The sequence below is a fragment of the Lepeophtheirus salmonis genome, chromosome Z, assembly GCF_016086655.4.
Source record: "Lepeophtheirus salmonis chromosome Z, UVic_Lsal_1.4, whole genome shotgun sequence".
Classification (NCBI taxonomy): Eukaryota; Metazoa; Arthropoda; class Copepoda; order Siphonostomatoida; family Caligidae; genus Lepeophtheirus; species Lepeophtheirus salmonis.
In genome coordinates, this window is record NC_092584.1 from 14,506,509 (window position 1) to 14,524,070 (window position 17,562).

A 17,562-nucleotide genomic window follows, 5' to 3' on the forward strand; every position below is an offset into this window, starting at 1 on the left:
TAATCGCGTTTGGCGTTGGTAACGGCCTCGATTCGAGACGAAAGTAGGAGCAGGTCCTGCTGACAATCTTCTTTTTTTTAGCAAATAATAAAATTCCTCCCAGATTCTGGACATTTTTTTGTTACGGAAGGATCTCTTGCTGTGTCGTTCAACTGCACTTCATATAAAGGAACCCATGGGATTGAGATCCTGTGAGTTTGGAGGCCAAACATAGGGTTCAACAATGTAAAAAAAATCATGGAGTATAATCTCCTAATCAGCTCCAGACTCTTCCATTTCTTTCCTGACTCTTCAGACAAAGGATTTCTCTAGGGTTAAGCAGTTACAATCTCCAAATTGTTTTATTTGGCGTGGATTGCAACAAGGGCACTCTCCCATTTCCACGATCGTGGAATAAAAATTTCGTTGATTGATTCCATTTTTTTTATTGACGCCAAACACTTAAAGCTAACCACAAAAAAAAGTCCTATCTGCTCATGAGCTCAAAGTTTGTTTTTGAATAACATCCAGACACTGTAATATCCGATATACCTTTCTTTTTGAAAAGCTACAATATCTCCTAGCTCACAACTTTTCGGTCTACGATCAATCAGTGACACTTTGTGGGTTTTCTTTACCATTTCTGAAATCGTCACTTCATTTAGTCGACGACTGCAATACTCGTCACTGCAGCATAATCCAGTTCATCTTTTTTATATTGGTTGGGTAGTGGCCTTTCAAAGAAAAGTATTGTATCGCATAACCATGGCCAATTTCCTGCATTTTCACAAAATTACTGATAATGTTGACTATTGATGGTTGTAAAACAAAAACTAAAAACTATAGTGACTTCCAACTATAAACATATGTTTTATAGATTGTATAATTTCTTATTATGATTTTACTTAAAACAACTACCGCCATCTCTTTTCTCCGGCCGAGTATTTTGTAACTCCCCTTGTATGTACAGGGTTATATTTCCCGGGATCCCGTTTTTTCGGTATTCTTTATAAATATATCTATCAGTATTTTAATGGAAATCTCGTTTTTAATTATTCAATAATGTAAGCTTCAATTAATTACATAACTCATTAGTTAAAGGTTAAATACACATTAAACAATCACTCCACTGTAGGATACTTGGAAACTGATCTTACAGACAGTCGGTCCTTCGGACTGACATTAATAGAAGTGATTAAAAAAGAAGAAATAAAGTTGAGTGACGTCATCAAGGACTAAACTTTATATGGTATAGGTATGAAATATACTAAACCTGACCACTACCATCCATGTCCCAATACGATAAATTAAGTCTCCCAAGCATTTGTCTTTCTTTATCAGTCCTTTAAATCAAATTTACTAAAGTAAAACAAATTATAAACTTTGATTTCTTGAATTTTTTGTTAGTACTTTGGGATGGAACACTAAAATATCATTTTTAGGCTTCGACGTTCAAAAAATAATAATTAGTTCCGTTCATTGAACGCACGTTGCATAGAACACCATTTAATTTTGCTTTCTGTACACAAGCCTGATAAATACGCGTATATATGATGTTTTTGGGGATATCATTTTTACAAAAATATATATATAAACCAATACGTGTACACGCACGATAGATGTAGTAACCCGACTTTATTTCTTTTTTTTAAATCTTTTTATGTCCTATACGTAATAAACCATATTTAAATATGGCACATTGATACAAACAAGTTTATCGACCAATGTATGTTCATACTTATAAAAAGAAAATATGGAGTATGAATCCACCCTAAAAAACGTTATTAATGTATCAAATAAACTATTTGCCATATTTTGAATATAATCCGTGTTTTTGAAGCAGTATGAGATGTTGCATTTGTCTCATACCTTTACAAAAAGTGTAACATTGATTATTGTAAGTTGCGTGAGTTGACTTTTATATTTTAGTTCCCGAAATTAAATAATTTGTAATTGTTTTGATGAAACACATAAAATGTGCTATAGAATTGTTAAAGGAAAATCAATTTTCGATAAGTATGAATGAAGAACTTAAAAACCATCTACAATTTGTATTTTGAAAAATTTCAATATATTATCTTTAATTAAAAACTATTTAAGAATTTGCTTTATTTTTCACCCATTCATATATTATGTAATGATGATTCTCTTAGAAAAAATCCTTCACGGCCCGAATTTAAAAAGATTTTTCGAAATTTGTTTTTATACAAAAGACAATTGAATGTAGAAAATACTACCTAGAAAGACGTGGGTATCCTATTTGATATCCGATCATTTCCAATATTTTTTGTTCTAAAACTGGGTATGAACAGGCTCAAGTAAGTTCATAAATTAATTAATAACTCTAGAAAGGAATCGTTTACATTCCTTGTATAATTATAAACATAGATTTTATGAACTAGCCATTCTGATTCTTCCTGTTATAGTGTAAAGATATCCAAGAAAAAATTATTAATTGTACAAATAAAACATTATCTTGTTTCCACATAGTACTAAGATCCAGAAGGGGATGATTTCACATTAGAACAAGTTGTAAAATATGTCCAACCACCTCAATCAAGTACTTCTGATTCTGATGATAGTTTTAGTAGATGCTATATGTATTTATTTACAACTAATTGGTATATGTAGTATTTTTAAAAATGGGCAGGATGCAGTCAAGTCACTCAATTCCCTTCTTCTAAGAATTATAAATCAACCGACTTATTATGAGAGCCAATGTATGTCGGCAAGGATAACACAATTTGGTACAAACAAAAAGGAAATCGATAGAGTTCAACCCTTTTTAAGCAAAAAAAGATTTTGAAGGAAGTCCAATGTCCATCATTATTTTCCAAACCTAACATCATTACAGATAAAATATTATCAGCTTTTGAACTCTTGATCGATAATTATATTATCGATTACATAATAAAATGTACAATAGTTGAGGTTCTTTCCAAGCTTTAGAATGATGCAACCACCAAACGAGAAATACTCCAACAAATTGCTATAATGGATGCGGAAGGAATCTTAGCCAAAGGGCAACCGACTGAAGTCATTTGGTCAAGAAAAATGGGGACCACCTCCTCAACAAAACACAACCGAACAAGCTCTTAACTCAAGCAAAATTTGTAAATAGTGCCAAAAATTGACTTCTTATCAAGGAAAAAAAAACCTGTTTCAATTTTGAGCTCTGTTCACAAAAATATGAAAGTTTCAAATGGATAAAAAAGGTTACCAAAATCAATTTAAAATTATATTGAAATTAAATATGGAGTTGAAATTCTAGATCCAATGGCAAGACTTTAATCAACCAAAAACTCTTTTCACCCATATTTTTTACAAATTTTTTATAATAATGTGGATTTTGATGATGTTATCTTGTACAGAGAAGTGACTGGTAACAAGTTAGTATCAATTTTAGGAACAACTAACCGTTAAAAACATAAAAAAAAGGGTATCATTTTTGATATCCACCGTCGTTTTAGAGGGGTCGTAATCATCCGTCGTTCTAGTGTTAAAGAAAGCTAATAAGTAAATTATTGGACAGCAAATGTACTTGGAATGAAAATGATATGGTAGACATACCATACAAACACAAAAAATTACGATCTACATATATTGTTGTCAGCTGTCGATTGTTCTTCTAACCCAACCCTAATCAATGTTCTGAACATTCTGAACGACAGTCTTAAGTACCGGTGCCGGAGGTTATTGCACACGGCATAACCTTAGTAACCCAAAATGTAATGTATATATTTTTTTAAATGTGTTTAATTCTTATTCTTTTCTCCTAATCAATGTTCGAAACGTTGATTAGTGGAATTATAATTTGTTCTTGTTAAGTATGTGAATATTTCCTTACAATTGTATAATCATATTTCTATAGTTTGGCTGCATTGCCTAACTGCCAACTGATTTCTGGCCTTTTTTTTTTTTAAATTTATATTTAAGTCTGCAAGGCACAATAAAAGTAACATCGTTTTCTCTAATGCTTCCCACATCATCATTTAAAATTTTTTAAAGTCCATATAAGAGTACATAAAATATATTTCTTTCTTTAGGATTGACAGAGAGGCAAACCTACGTACATTGAGTTCATGAGAATAATTTAAAAAGAAGGCGGCGCTGTCCATTGATTTTCTTAAATTAGTTCTAGTATTGAAAGTCCGAAGGACCGATGCTATGAATGAACTGGACTAGATGGAATAAATAAGGACTGACACGACATTAGTTAAAATTATATTTTCGTGTTAACTCAGAGTATAATTGATTCTCGACATCGGAGTATCTCCTTATTAAATCTTTAAGCCAAGTTACAAAAACCGCAAGCGTTAACCGTATAATGGTGCAATCTCTAACACTGTTTCGCAAGATGTTACTTCTTATACGAAGTCAGTCTGTTATTTTTCTTACTGAAAGTCTCTGGGATATAATAAAGAAGATGATTGATGAATCACGTCTCACACTCTAAAATTGGTTTTGGGAAAGAAGAAACTATTTTATTCTTTGATTAGAACAAACACACTATCTTAAAGATTAACGCTATCTTAAAATTATTTATATTTATCTTAAAGTTCTAAACTAAAACGATTTAATATAAACTATAATTATATAATAGGTAAATTTATATTGTCAACCCTCCTTGTATATAAGAATTTATGTTGTTTCTGTCCAATGGTAATATAATCAAACTTGTACCTCCTTTTGAAACTCTTCAAAATGCAACATATAATTGGCCATATGAAAATACTGATTTTGGTAAATATAAGGCTTTTTTATCAAATGTATGATTCTGTAATTTATTTATTGTCATTGCTAACTTGCCTTTTTATGTTAGTACAAAAATTCGATTTTTGGATTTTTAATTTTTTTGGTACATTTTCGAATCGACAACACATACTTTTAAAAAACTTTGGGACACTATCTTGTTTTATGAAAAAAATCTAACTTTCCCTCCAGAGCACGGGAATCTGGTTTGTTCAGAACTAAACATATCCCTACGTACGTAACTCAAAATCTTGAACAACTTTTATTTTATGTCTAAATTCTGTATCTGTCTCCTTTTTTGAAGTAAATAGATTTTTATCATTATTTTTCAAAACGGGACGTACATCACACACATAAATTATAATTATTCAATGTAGGATTTTTCCTTTTTTGAATATCCCACCAAAGAGAAGAGGAATTTTTAATAATACATATATGATTTATTGATTATTATTATAATCATTAATAGCATAATCATAAATGTACAATTTAAGATACAATGGTCAATTATTGTCAGAAGTGGAAAATTGGACTCGAGACTTGACGTGAACTCCATGTTTAATAATAAAAAATATTTTTTTTATATAAATTATAAGTGAAAAAATAACACAGAATAAACCTCATCCTCTTTGAACTTGAATAAGCAAATTAGAGGTTTAACAAAATTCTATTTTATAAAAATCTTCTTTAGCTGAGAAAAGTCTGACTTCTTGACCTCGAATGAGTATTTTCTAAAAAGAATTGCCAATATTAGATAACATCATAACTCCTATTTATATCTCCAATTAATTACTAAATAGTACCTCTACCAAAGAACAAAAGTTTATATGCATCACTGACATTTTTAAGCTATTGATCACGTTGGTCCTCGTTTCACCAATTGGCTTAAAGCTTTACTACTCTCCGGATCTCCTTACTAGGTAGTTAGCGTGATTTGTGTTTATTTCCTTCCTTGCCCTCTCATAGCCATTTGCAGATAATCTAATGAAACGGCATGACAGCTGCGCTGATCTCCTCCCAAACATTCTTCCAATTAACCAGATAACCAACTAAATATAATGCTTCATTTTTTTAAATCCCGAGAGGTGACACCTATAACAAACCTCTGTATACATTGAGAATCAGAGAGTTCAATTTAAATAAAAAGAAATTGAGTCTACTTTCCTTCTTCTTTTTTTTTTTGTGAATATTTAGAATAAGACATTCGGCAAAACTTTTATTTTTTTCCATTACAGTATTTATGTACAAAACAGAATATTAACCCTTCAGGAAAGAAAAATGAACACATTTTCCGAAGCTATTTGTCTGTACAAAGAAAACTCTCAACTTTTGAACTATGAATACATTAGAATACAATTTTTAATAGTAATATAACATGATATTAAATCAATATTATTTACAATATTTAATGGTCAATGTGCATAACCCACTACACGCAAAGGGTCCACTAGTATATTCTACGGGGATAAAAAAAACGTAGGGGTCTCAATAAAAAGCGTCTAAAGGTTCGTTTTGAAGTCCTTATTGGATCGCTGCATAGAACATGAACAAGCTAACAATATAACACATGTGCTAGGAACTCCCAGGCTTCACACATAGATTTTTTTTATCAATTTACATCATTTCTAGTTAGAAACAACCTTCAAAAGAACGGCTCCCTCAATAGTCCATAACAATATGTTCTTTAGTTTGATAGTTATTGTGCTAAGTGTGACGTAACTTTAGTTTGTATGCCAAAAGTAAGGATACAAAAATTTGTGTTTTAATTTTAGAGTTTTATGGGTACTCTGCTCCATATAGTGGATAAAAAAAATTATCATAATATTTTTTAAAAACCCTATTTTGAACGGGGGGAAAACGTATTTTCTTTGTTAGGCACAAGACTTTTTATCCCATGTGTTATTAATAGCCACAAGATAGCGCAGAGATCCTGTTTCGAGCAACAAACAAATAAGGAAACACCCTTTTCCAATTTTGTTAGAACTGCTCTCATGGAGATCCCTCATTCCTGCATTTTCTGCTTCTTTCCCCATAATTACTGTACTGAAAAGCCGAAATTTACAGACATATGAATCCAGTTAAAGATTATATAGGCCTTAGTTTTTTTATAAATTGCATTTAAATGCGAACAGTTCAATGTTGCAATTGTCGGTGTATTTGTGTCAGAAATGAAGAAATTTAGATAATAATACTTTTTGAAAAATAAATAAGTAGGCGTTTTTAGATTTTGAATAATTAAATTTCAAGACTTTAGCCATTTGTATCTCACATTGTATAAGTGTGATCAGTTTACACTAATGATGTTAGAAAGATAAGATTTCGTACTTAAAAAACTTATTTTTGTGATTGTTTGACTCAGTATTATTTGAGTGAGAGTCAAAAATAGAGAGCAGGAAAGAGAAAATACGCCATATTTAACAGTTTTTTTCTTAACAATGCTAAAACGCAAGCCAGGTGGTTAAAATTGTAAATTGTGTTTATTGTCTTGATACTGTAACAGCGAATCACGTGAAATTTTGGTATTGTCGAGTTCGTTGATGTTAAAGATGTTAAAAATCGTCGAGTACGAACGACATTTAAGCATTGTTTTGATTGCCAAGGAGAAAAACATTAATAGAAAATAAACTACAAAGTTTTAAAAAATAATTGATTTTTTTTTATAATGCCCTACATAATGAGATTTATATTTTAAATCAATTATTAGAGTTACAGATCGATGAAATTACCTCTCACAAACCTCTTCAGAGGCCTGTTCTGTATATTCTGAAGCTTTAATATACAAACAACAAGGAAGAACTTATAATAAGTGAAAAATTGTACCCCTTGTTCAATACCATATACCATCTATCCTTGAGTCAATAATTACAACTTTATAAGTTGTATATTAAAAAATTACAAATTGACTGTATTATTAGAAAAATATTGTTTCTCTAAAAAATTATTTTTATCCTTCAAAATCAGTTATTCCAGTGTAGCAAGTATCCAAAGTCTCCTTTAGTAATAAACAAATAATTTAATTTTGTCCTTTAGATAAAAAATAATAATTCAATGATGGGAAATTTGTTAGAAACGGGATTAACTTTTATAAAACGTATAAAATATAAAAATATCAAATGGATTTTTGGAAAAACAAATTGATTTAGATCAATCCCTACGCCTAATACTTCCTCGCCAATTGTAGTCTGCTTAAACACTTTTTGTATATTTGAAACTGTCTACCTACATAAAATATAAGACGAACGAGATTTCAATCTATTAAAAATAACGCAAGAATTTTAGTTGAAAGAAATGGAATACACTTCCGGGATGAGTTAAAATATCAAAAAAAAAAATTGAGACTTAGTTTGACCTCGATCATATGATATGGCCTTTCATATAGAATCTATTAACTTATACTTTTTTATCATTGAGACGATGAGTTTTGAATACTATAAGTACACTTTACGGAGCCTCCAAAAGATTTATCAAAATGATTTATTGATACTTAATCAACAAATATAAATGATTTCCAAGATTAATTTGAAGAAAAATCATTCAATAATGACCTCAACAAACAATGAGAGACGCATTATGAATGGCAATAGCTCAGAGGTTGGACAATGGTGCATCAATTGTTAGGGAGCGCTGTAGTAGAGTCGGGATCTTAGGCTTTAACAGAGATCTGAAAATAGTTTTGGAAACCTTTTACTTTTTATGAACAAAAGGGGTTCCAATATCGAATAGCTCACTCTACACTAACAAATCAGCAGTGATGAATAAATACGGCACTTTCTGTGCCTAGGCGATTGAAAATTCTGAGCACTTTTTCTAGCTATGTACGTCCATGTGGCAATTAATTAAGAGAGTGGAGCAAGGTTAATAGAATTACAAGGTTATGCTGGGCAAGAGAGGGAGACTTTGACGTCATGGAGAAAAGAAAGGGTACCAAATGCAAACTCCCAAAAGGCCAAAATTAGAACTACGTTGTGGCCCAAGAGAGAGAAGTTTGGTATACTTTGAGTATGATATTATATCTTATTTACATTCTAAAATATATATATTATTACTAATACAATAAATGGTTTGAGACTGTTATATTTTTTGGTGGACCGAACTAATTCGGTCTAGTTTGATGCCAAAAAAATTGGTGAAGACCAATTTTATAGATAAATTGTTTATAATATGATATCGTATATATTTTCATGTAAAATGACGTCATACGAAGTTTAAACAGAGATAACTCGGATGAATTTTAATCCCGTCCTCTCTCGTAGAATACAGAATTCTAAATTAGAGCATCTCTTGAAATAGATGATCAAGTTAGAGGTATCTTACTTTCACTCCACAAATGACTATTTTATATAAATTACTTTATTCTTAATATAACTTTAAATGCTGTTTTGAGCTTACTATTTGTAGTAGGATTCCCTCTATCCTCCTTTGGTACTAACTCCTGGAGAATATAGAAATCCAAACAAATGTGTGAGGAAACGGATTCTTATTTCTTATACGACTTATTACGTAAAACTCAACTGATTTGCCTTTATAATCGAATGAATATTTAATTTATTTTATACAGTATTTGTTTTTGAGAATATCGTGTGGTTATGAGATTTTTTTTTTTTTTTTTTTTTAAATGAATTAGTTCATCTAAAAAAAAAAGAAATTTGGTCTTTCATAACATATGAGATAGAAAAAATCGGTCCACTAAATGAGACCGACAAAAAATTTGTATATGGTATGAGACTGCGTTTTGGACCGAAGAGTCGGTCAAAAATGATCTAGAAAAGTCACTGAAGACCGAACAAAAAAAAAAAAAAAAATAGGTGCTGGACCGAGTCTCAACGCTAGTATATAAGAAAATAAAATGGAATGGTAAATATAAACACACCTTATTTATGCCACGTGTTTGTTGTTTTAAAATATTAGGACCATGATTCATTTAATTGAAGAATTATATGGAACCACTAAATTTAATGAAAATTATTGAAATTATAATTAGCAATTACTTTCAATTATTGCAATTTGAAGTATGTATCCATTAGTCCATTTCTGACTATATATACAATAGTCCATTTATGGAAAATAATTTGTTTTATCTAACAAAATTAAGGCAAATGATCTTATGACCTAAGTGTATACAGTTTTTTGGATAAAATTCCTTTTTTTACGTAAATAAAAATGGTAATATTAACTCATTAACTTATTCAAAATATGTCTTGAAATTCCAATCTTTTCCGACTTTTAAATTATATAATAATTGTGTATAAAGAAATAGTTACAAATCATTGGAATCAATAGGAATTCAGAAACATTTTCCTGATTTACCAAATAATTTACAATTTTTCTCATTAGACTCAATTCTTCATCATTAATTAACTTAATGCACTCCCATATGGCTGATTGGAGGATGATTTGTTAGTGACTTGTCAACATTAATAATAATAATATGTAAATACAAATGGAAATAACATATTAATGTAATGCATATTTTATCATTGTAATTTGCTTTAATGATTTTATGCAATTGCTTCTCGAAAAATGAGGGGGCGGGGAGGGGGCAATATGTCAGAAAGAATGATTGCACCTTACTTGAATGATGGTTATTATTTTATTTTTTTGGTTAATATAGTTTTTGAGAGGGAGATAAAAAAAATTATAGCAGGAACATTTGCATCGATGTTTGGAACAGGTTTAATTTCTATTATACGTACCTTAAAGTATTTCAGATTTCTCCCAAAAATCCCCATATTCAAATTTCTGGGAGTTCAGGTGTAATAAAAAGCCCTCCAAATTGTATTTACAAATAATAAATTAGGAATAGAATAAGGTTAATTATACTATGGTGTAAATTCAAACATATATTAGAGTCTCAACCAAAATAAAATATTAAATTGTTGAAAGAAATAGAGTAAAATATAGAAAAATGGTTTTAGTAATGGGTATATCCGCGTTCTATAAGCACAATCTGTTTAAGGTAGATTGTGTTTGAAAGATAAGATTTCGTACAAAAAAACTTAGTTTTGTGTTAATGGTGGACTAAGGTTTATTTGAGCGTGTGTCTAAAATGGATACCAGTAAAGAGAAAATATGCAATATTATACAGTTTTTCTACAAACAATAAGAAAACAAAAGCCAGTTCGCTGAAAATGTGAATAGTGTTTATGGTTCTATTACTGTAATAGTCAATCAATTAGTATTTTGGTTTCATCAATTCTGTTGAGTTAATTTTGATGTCAAGGATGCATTTCAAAATCTGAATAAAATAATGGAAATCGTCCGGTACGAAATCCATATCAATACAGTTTTAATTGCCAAGAAGATAAATATTAATGATACTTATTTTCTTTTTTAAATCCATCAAAAGTAATGGATTTCTATTTGAGGCACTTATCATAACCTTCCTACAATGTTTCATAAAAATCGATTTGTAACTTCCGTAATCCTGCTTTAAAAGTAATAAATAAAAAAAAGATTGTGCGACGGTGACCTCTCCAAATTTAATGGGGGTACTATGAACATTTTTTTATTCCTACAAAGTTTCACTAAAATTGATTTCTAAATTTTTCAGTACTACTGCGTAGAAACAAACTGAGACGAAAACATAATCTCTGTTCATCTTTGTTGTCGGAGATAATTGCACAAGTTAATTAAAAAATATTTCAAATTCAATGTTCAAAGCTATAAGTACTTGACACGTTGATTACGTATCTATAATTAGTGTTTTTAAATAAAATCTGGCTTTAGAAAATGGTAACTTTTCGGGTATATTTAGGTTTTTTATAGATTTTAGTAAACTTTTGGCAATGAATCATTTCAATAACTCACATAAACATTACTTTGTTTTTTGCAAAATTGTATGTTGATTTCAAATATGTGCTTATGTGTATTTTATATGTGATCATTTCATCCTAAGAAAATATAATTTAAAGGCCAAAAAAACAGCATATTTTAAGAGTTTGGTTTGAATAGATATAATGTCTTAATTTTTCAATTGCTTTACGGTAAATGAACTTACTTTCAGCATAAATAATTAGGATTTCATTTACAAAAGATTATTTCGCTCTAGAAGGTCTAGTTCAGCTGCAATACAGATTTATATATAATCTTATTCAGTAAATAATCATTAAGAAATTGATAAAATATATAAAACTCCATATTGTTCCTCTAATTCTAATATATTTGGGTAGATTTATTTCCTATTGGTTTTAATAAAAGTCATATTTTAAAATTTAACTCAATAACTTAATATTTCAAAAAAGTCACAATCACAAAAAGCGCGTTCTGTTTCAACGAAAATGGGTTGAATTGTTGCAAGAGCAAGGTAAAGACGTTGTATATATTTATAGCAAACTTTGAAATACTCAAAATGCGCCAATTCTTTTGACAGTATTCTCTGCAGATCATCCATGTAGACCAGTATATGCTTTCATGGGCAGAAATTCTACTTGAACTCCCAGAGACGCCAGCCTTAAAAACTGTTACTTACTACTTTTTTTTTTCAATGTTATGTTAGTGATTAACTGTAGTCCCTTCAAGTTCAAGCTCGGTCCAGTCAAATTTATTCCTGCTTATCAGTCCTAAAAACTTATTAAGTTCTGTCTTTGATGACATTACTCAACTTTATTTCTTCTTTGCCGAATTAATTCTAGTACTGACACTCCTAAGAACCAGCTACGAAGACCATTAGGATTGGTTCTAAGACTGGACTGAACTGGAGTAAATAAATAAGGACTGACACAACGTAGCTGCAGATATTCATAGCAAACTTTGATATACTCGAAAAGTGCATATCCTTTTAACAAAGGATTGTGTGTGTGTAGATGTGGGTTGGAAGTGCCCCCACACACACAAAAGGAATAATAATGAATTTTCTTTTTACAAGAAAATTCAATATATGAAATTTAAAAAAAAAAAATTATAATAATTTTTTAAATTTTTATCCAAAAAATTTAAATTTTTGGATTTCTTTTCAAAAAAATTGAAATTTCCGCACAAAAAAAAATCCTGAGAACGGCCCTGTGACTGAATTATCTGCAGATCATTATCAGTTTTTTAGGCTGGAAAACAGGTCCCATGGAACTTTTACCAGCGCTAAAATCCGATTAAATACCCGGGGAAGCCGGTTTTATACACTAGTAGCTACTACTACCGGATTTTTTACTACATTTTCTGAAGAATGAATATCAAAGAGAGATGAGGATGAGAGGGCTACTTATCTACTCCCCCTCCACCATTATTTCTTTGTGATCCTTTCTTATTCTACTAGTAATACTAAGCTTTCTTTTATTTTCCAATGTGTCTATTTTAATTAATATTATTTTCATATAATATGGTATATAGAGGGAGGGATATGGTTCCTCGCAGATCTTACAAATATATAAATATGAATTATACTATAAGAGTATCAAACAGAAAATCCCATCAAATTTTAGGGTCCATTTGTAAATTGTATGTTGATGGAAATTACTTCTGTTCGACATATGTGACCAATCAAAACAAAAGCAAGCTAAGATGATTTTTTATCCAAAAAGGCTCCAGATTACATTAATATTTTATTATCAGGTATGAAGGCAGGGGGTGGACTGTAAAAGCCACAAAAATTAAAGAATTTTTGCTTTATACTAGAAAATTTAATTTGATTTTTTTTTAAATATAACTTTTTCAGAACTGTTGATTTTTTAAATTTATTTACAAAAAAAAATAATTTGAAAAATGTCAAGTTTGGAAGTTTTTCCAAAAGAATGGTTACTTATAATTTTCTGAGAATAGCTATGGATTTTTGAAATTTTTTCCAAAAAATTTAATTTTTAAAGAAAATCTATGAATTTTTGAATATATTATCAAAGAAATTTGATTTTTTTCTGTAATGCTGTGAATTTTTGATTTATTTTTTTTCAAATATTTAATATTTGAAATTTTTTTCCGAAAAGTTTTTAATTATTGATTTTCTTTCAAAAACTACAACAAGAAATATATATTTATATATAACCCTGCGGACACACCTAATATTGTATTTATGAGTAATATAACTGTGGGCATTTTAATTTTATTATGTGTCCCACAGAATACTAACTTTTTAGTAATTTGTATTAAAATAGACAATAATTAAAACATTAATATATCGATTACCCATGCAAAACTGATCAAAGCTCTAACGTCAGCAGAACCATGCCGACGTACATTTTTCCATATTGATAGGACAACCACAGAATATTTAATTATTGCATTATAGTTTTTTCAATCATGAGAAGATTTTCTATAAGTGGCTTGTCAACAATAAGGCAAGTTAGAATAATTTTTCTCAAAATATACCCTGAATTACATTTGTATTATTCGACAAATAATTACTTATGATCAATTATTATTTACAAATTATTATAATTAATTAACATAAATTGTACTTTAGTATTAGGAAAAATTAATCATCGCAATCAAATCATAGATATATTTTATTTGTAAGATCATATCGGGGCCAAATAAAGTAATATAAGCCAAATGAAGACTTTAAACTATGTTATACATTCTTGGGTATCTCAACACATCCTAGAAATTTGAAAAAATGCCTATTATTGACCGAAAGAGGCATGTCAATAAGATAATAAATAAATATAATGGGTGTTTGGCTGTTTCTTGATTTTTGTTTAATATTGTTTGTGTGTTAAAACACTACATACATGCTATACATAGTAAAAAATGCAGTTGATGACGTCACATAATCTTTTTTAAAAGCAAGTGAATGTCAAATTCCTGAATGAACAAAGAGTATTCATATATATATAGACATAAAAGGCTAAAACATTTTTGTAATTTGATCAGTGAATGAATGATGATATTTAAGAAAATATTATTGAAACGTCTCAACTCTTTAAATAAATGGTTTTTAAATAATAATAATAAAAAAAGATAATAATATTCCCCTTTTAAAGATTGAATTCGCATTCATTGAAAAACAAAAATATATAGGGAGTATTTGAAATCACCGAACTGGGACCCATAAATAATTCAATTTGTTTTGATTTGCTAAACATTACCTTGATTTCCATAAATTTCCTTTAATTTCACATGTACAATGAAGTTCTTTTTAAACACAAAATTACAAAACAAATTCATTAATGTTTACACTCTCCGCCATTTTGAAAGCAACTTATTATATCGTAGTAGTAGTAGTAGTAGATTGGTGTGTAAAAATAATAGTTACTGTTGTAGTTCTTAAGAAAATCGACCCTGTACGAACATGAAAAGAAAGAAGGAAGGAAGCTGAAGAAGGGTAAAAGAGAAAGAGAGTCGCTCTAGTGCCATTAATTTGTGTGTGTGAGACGTTCAGATGAAAGTTCTTAATTAGTAATAATTATACATAGAGGGCGTTATTTTAAGAAAAGAAATTTCTTTAGGAGCTAGCTAGATAAAGTTCCATCACTATGAGGTAGAGAGGGAAAGACAAGTAGTTGGTAAGCCTGTGTTGTAATAATAATTACATTCTTTTTAAATTTGAAGACAATAATTAAGTCCTTTAATATTTCTTATATGTGGCTCGTCAACACAAAAGTAAGCTAAAAGGATTTCCCCCAAATTTCAGTGTACGAGTATTCGTTAATTTCTATCTTCAAATAATTATTTTTAAACTTTTGGAAGGGCCTCAAAATGACCTGAAACTAGCCTCAATTGATCCTCACAATAAAAGTATGAGAATCTGAATATTTTTTTAAAGGACCATATCAGGGCCAATATAAGTATCTTATATGAAAAAAAGTTTTAAACTGTAGCTAAAACTCTTAAGTATCTTGCATCATACCACATCTCTGAATAAAAGACTTATATTAGAATTAGCTGGAGGGGCTTTAGACCCCCCCAAAAAAAAAAAAAAAAATTATGAATTTTTGATGTTTACTTGAAAATATAATTAAATTTTCTAAATTTGTTTTCCAAAGAATTGAGTTGTCTGTGAATGTCTAAAGATTTGTGAAATTTTTCATACAAAAATTTTAAATTTCAAATTAAATTTAGAATTTTTTTGTGAACTTTGGATTTTTGAAATTTTTTCCCAAAAAAATTCCGTTTTTCAGAAAAGCAATGGTTTTTAAAAGATTTTTCCAAAAATTGAATTTATTTTTAATATCTACGGTTATTAAAAAAAAATTCCAAAAATGTTTTTAATTTTTTTACAAAAAATTTGAATTTTTCATTTTTTTTCTGAAACATTTAATTTTTCAAAAAAACTTGAAAAGCCAATCCCTCCTCCTCCCCCCCAAAAAAAATATATATAATCCTGCGGACGCCCCTGATATATGAAGTAAATAAAAAAAAAAGATTTTTATTCAAGATTTTTTCTTATGTTCAAGAAACAACATATGTACATAATTGCACAGGGAAAAAGGTTAAATTACATTTTCACCTTTAATTCACGGCTCTTTAAAATGGAGAGGGATGTATGTACGTGGTAGGTCAATACAAGGGCAAGCTCGAACGATTTTTTCAAAGTTGAGTGTGGATTTCAATTATATTCTACAACGACGAGCTATCGTGAATTTATATCTACAAATTGTAATTATTAACCCTTTGATTATGTCAGAAAGGGCCTACAATGAAATAATGATATTGATTCATTTTTTATAGAGATCATATTGTTGTCAATATAAGTTTCTTATAAAAAATAAAGGTTTAAACTATAGCTGAAACTATTTAGTATCTTGTCTCATCCCCCAAATTTGAATAATTACCACATCACTTACTCAAATGTCTCTAAGAAATATTGGTCTGTATCGACATACAATGTAAACAAATAAATTGATTTTTGTTCAGAATTGTTTTTATGATTGAAACATCACATATTTCCTTTTCTAACGTATGATTTTTCAGGATACAATATCTCATGGATCGTTATGGTCACCTTCATGGAATTGAGTCGAATGAGTATTACAACATTTTAGTATGTAGGGCAATTTCAAAGAATAAAGCAATTTAAACTTATAGAACAAATTTCCCTCTCCTTACCAAAAGAAAGTATTTGAAGCGCCCTCTATGCTATTAATTATTTCAATTAAAAGACGAAGAGGTTTGTCATGGATAGTGTGACGTCATATGTATACAAATAAACAGCAAAAGGTGCAGATTCACCTTTAGCTAAACTAATAAATATAAAGGTCAGAGTATTATGATGCAATCATGAAGGTAATTATAATTAATAAACAAATTGTGAATTCTTACCTCTAATAAAGTCGATTGGAACAATGATTTCATAGTTATTATTGGCTTTCTTCACTTTAACTCACATACACACACAAAAGAAAAAACAACACAATTCCCTTAGTAGTTAGAAAGAAAAAGCTCACTAAGAAAGTGTTTTCTTAATTTTTCTTCTTTTTTTTTCTTACACCGGCACGGATTAAAACTAACTACAGTTGAGTCTACTACATAGGAGGAAGAAGAAAGAAGGCTGCCAGCCGTAACAGCAAATTAAAAATATATACACTTCCTGATGACTAAAAAAAAGAAAAGAAAAGGGGGGAGTGAGCGTCTTTGACATTATTAAGTAAGTAGAACGAGTTCAGAATCCATGAACAACTCAACAAGAATATTCAAATAATAAAATACCTAGGAACAAGATAATATGTTAAGTACTTACAAAGCTTTTCAAAGTTTGTGATGTGTGAAGTAGGTTTTGCGACTTTTTTAATTTAAAGTTCCGATTTGCTTATAAATAGATTATAATCTCATTAATAGGAATGTAGTGGTCCAAAAATATTGAAGGCTTCCCCCATTAAGTCGCTAACACACACACAAAAAAAAGAGACAGTATATTTTATTGTCAGTTGTCGATGTTTCTGCTTCTTTTCTCCAAATCAGTGTTCT

General features: G+C 29.4%; 1 protein-coding gene across 7 annotated transcripts in view; it reads right to left on the bottom strand.

Moving 5' to 3' along the window:
* The window catches only part of LOC121130241 (uncharacterized), a 74,518-nt gene extending 57,382 nt beyond the window's left edge, over positions 1-17,136 (bottom strand). For 2 of the 7 annotated variants that reach the window (XM_040726003.2, XM_040726000.2), the window contains exon 1: positions 14,745-14,884. Coding sequence is in view for 1 of the 7 variants with exons in the window: in XM_040726004.2 (XP_040581938.1) it covers positions 16,918-16,950 (33 nt within the window). In the remaining 6 variants the exon portion in view is untranslated. Of the gene's footprint in view, positions 1-14,744; positions 14,908-16,917 lie in introns of those variants that run through there. The other 5 variants (XR_011783802.1, XR_011783803.1, XM_040726004.2 and 2 more) reach the window with 5 other exon arrangements.
* Positions 17,137-17,562: the final 426 nt, after the last annotated feature.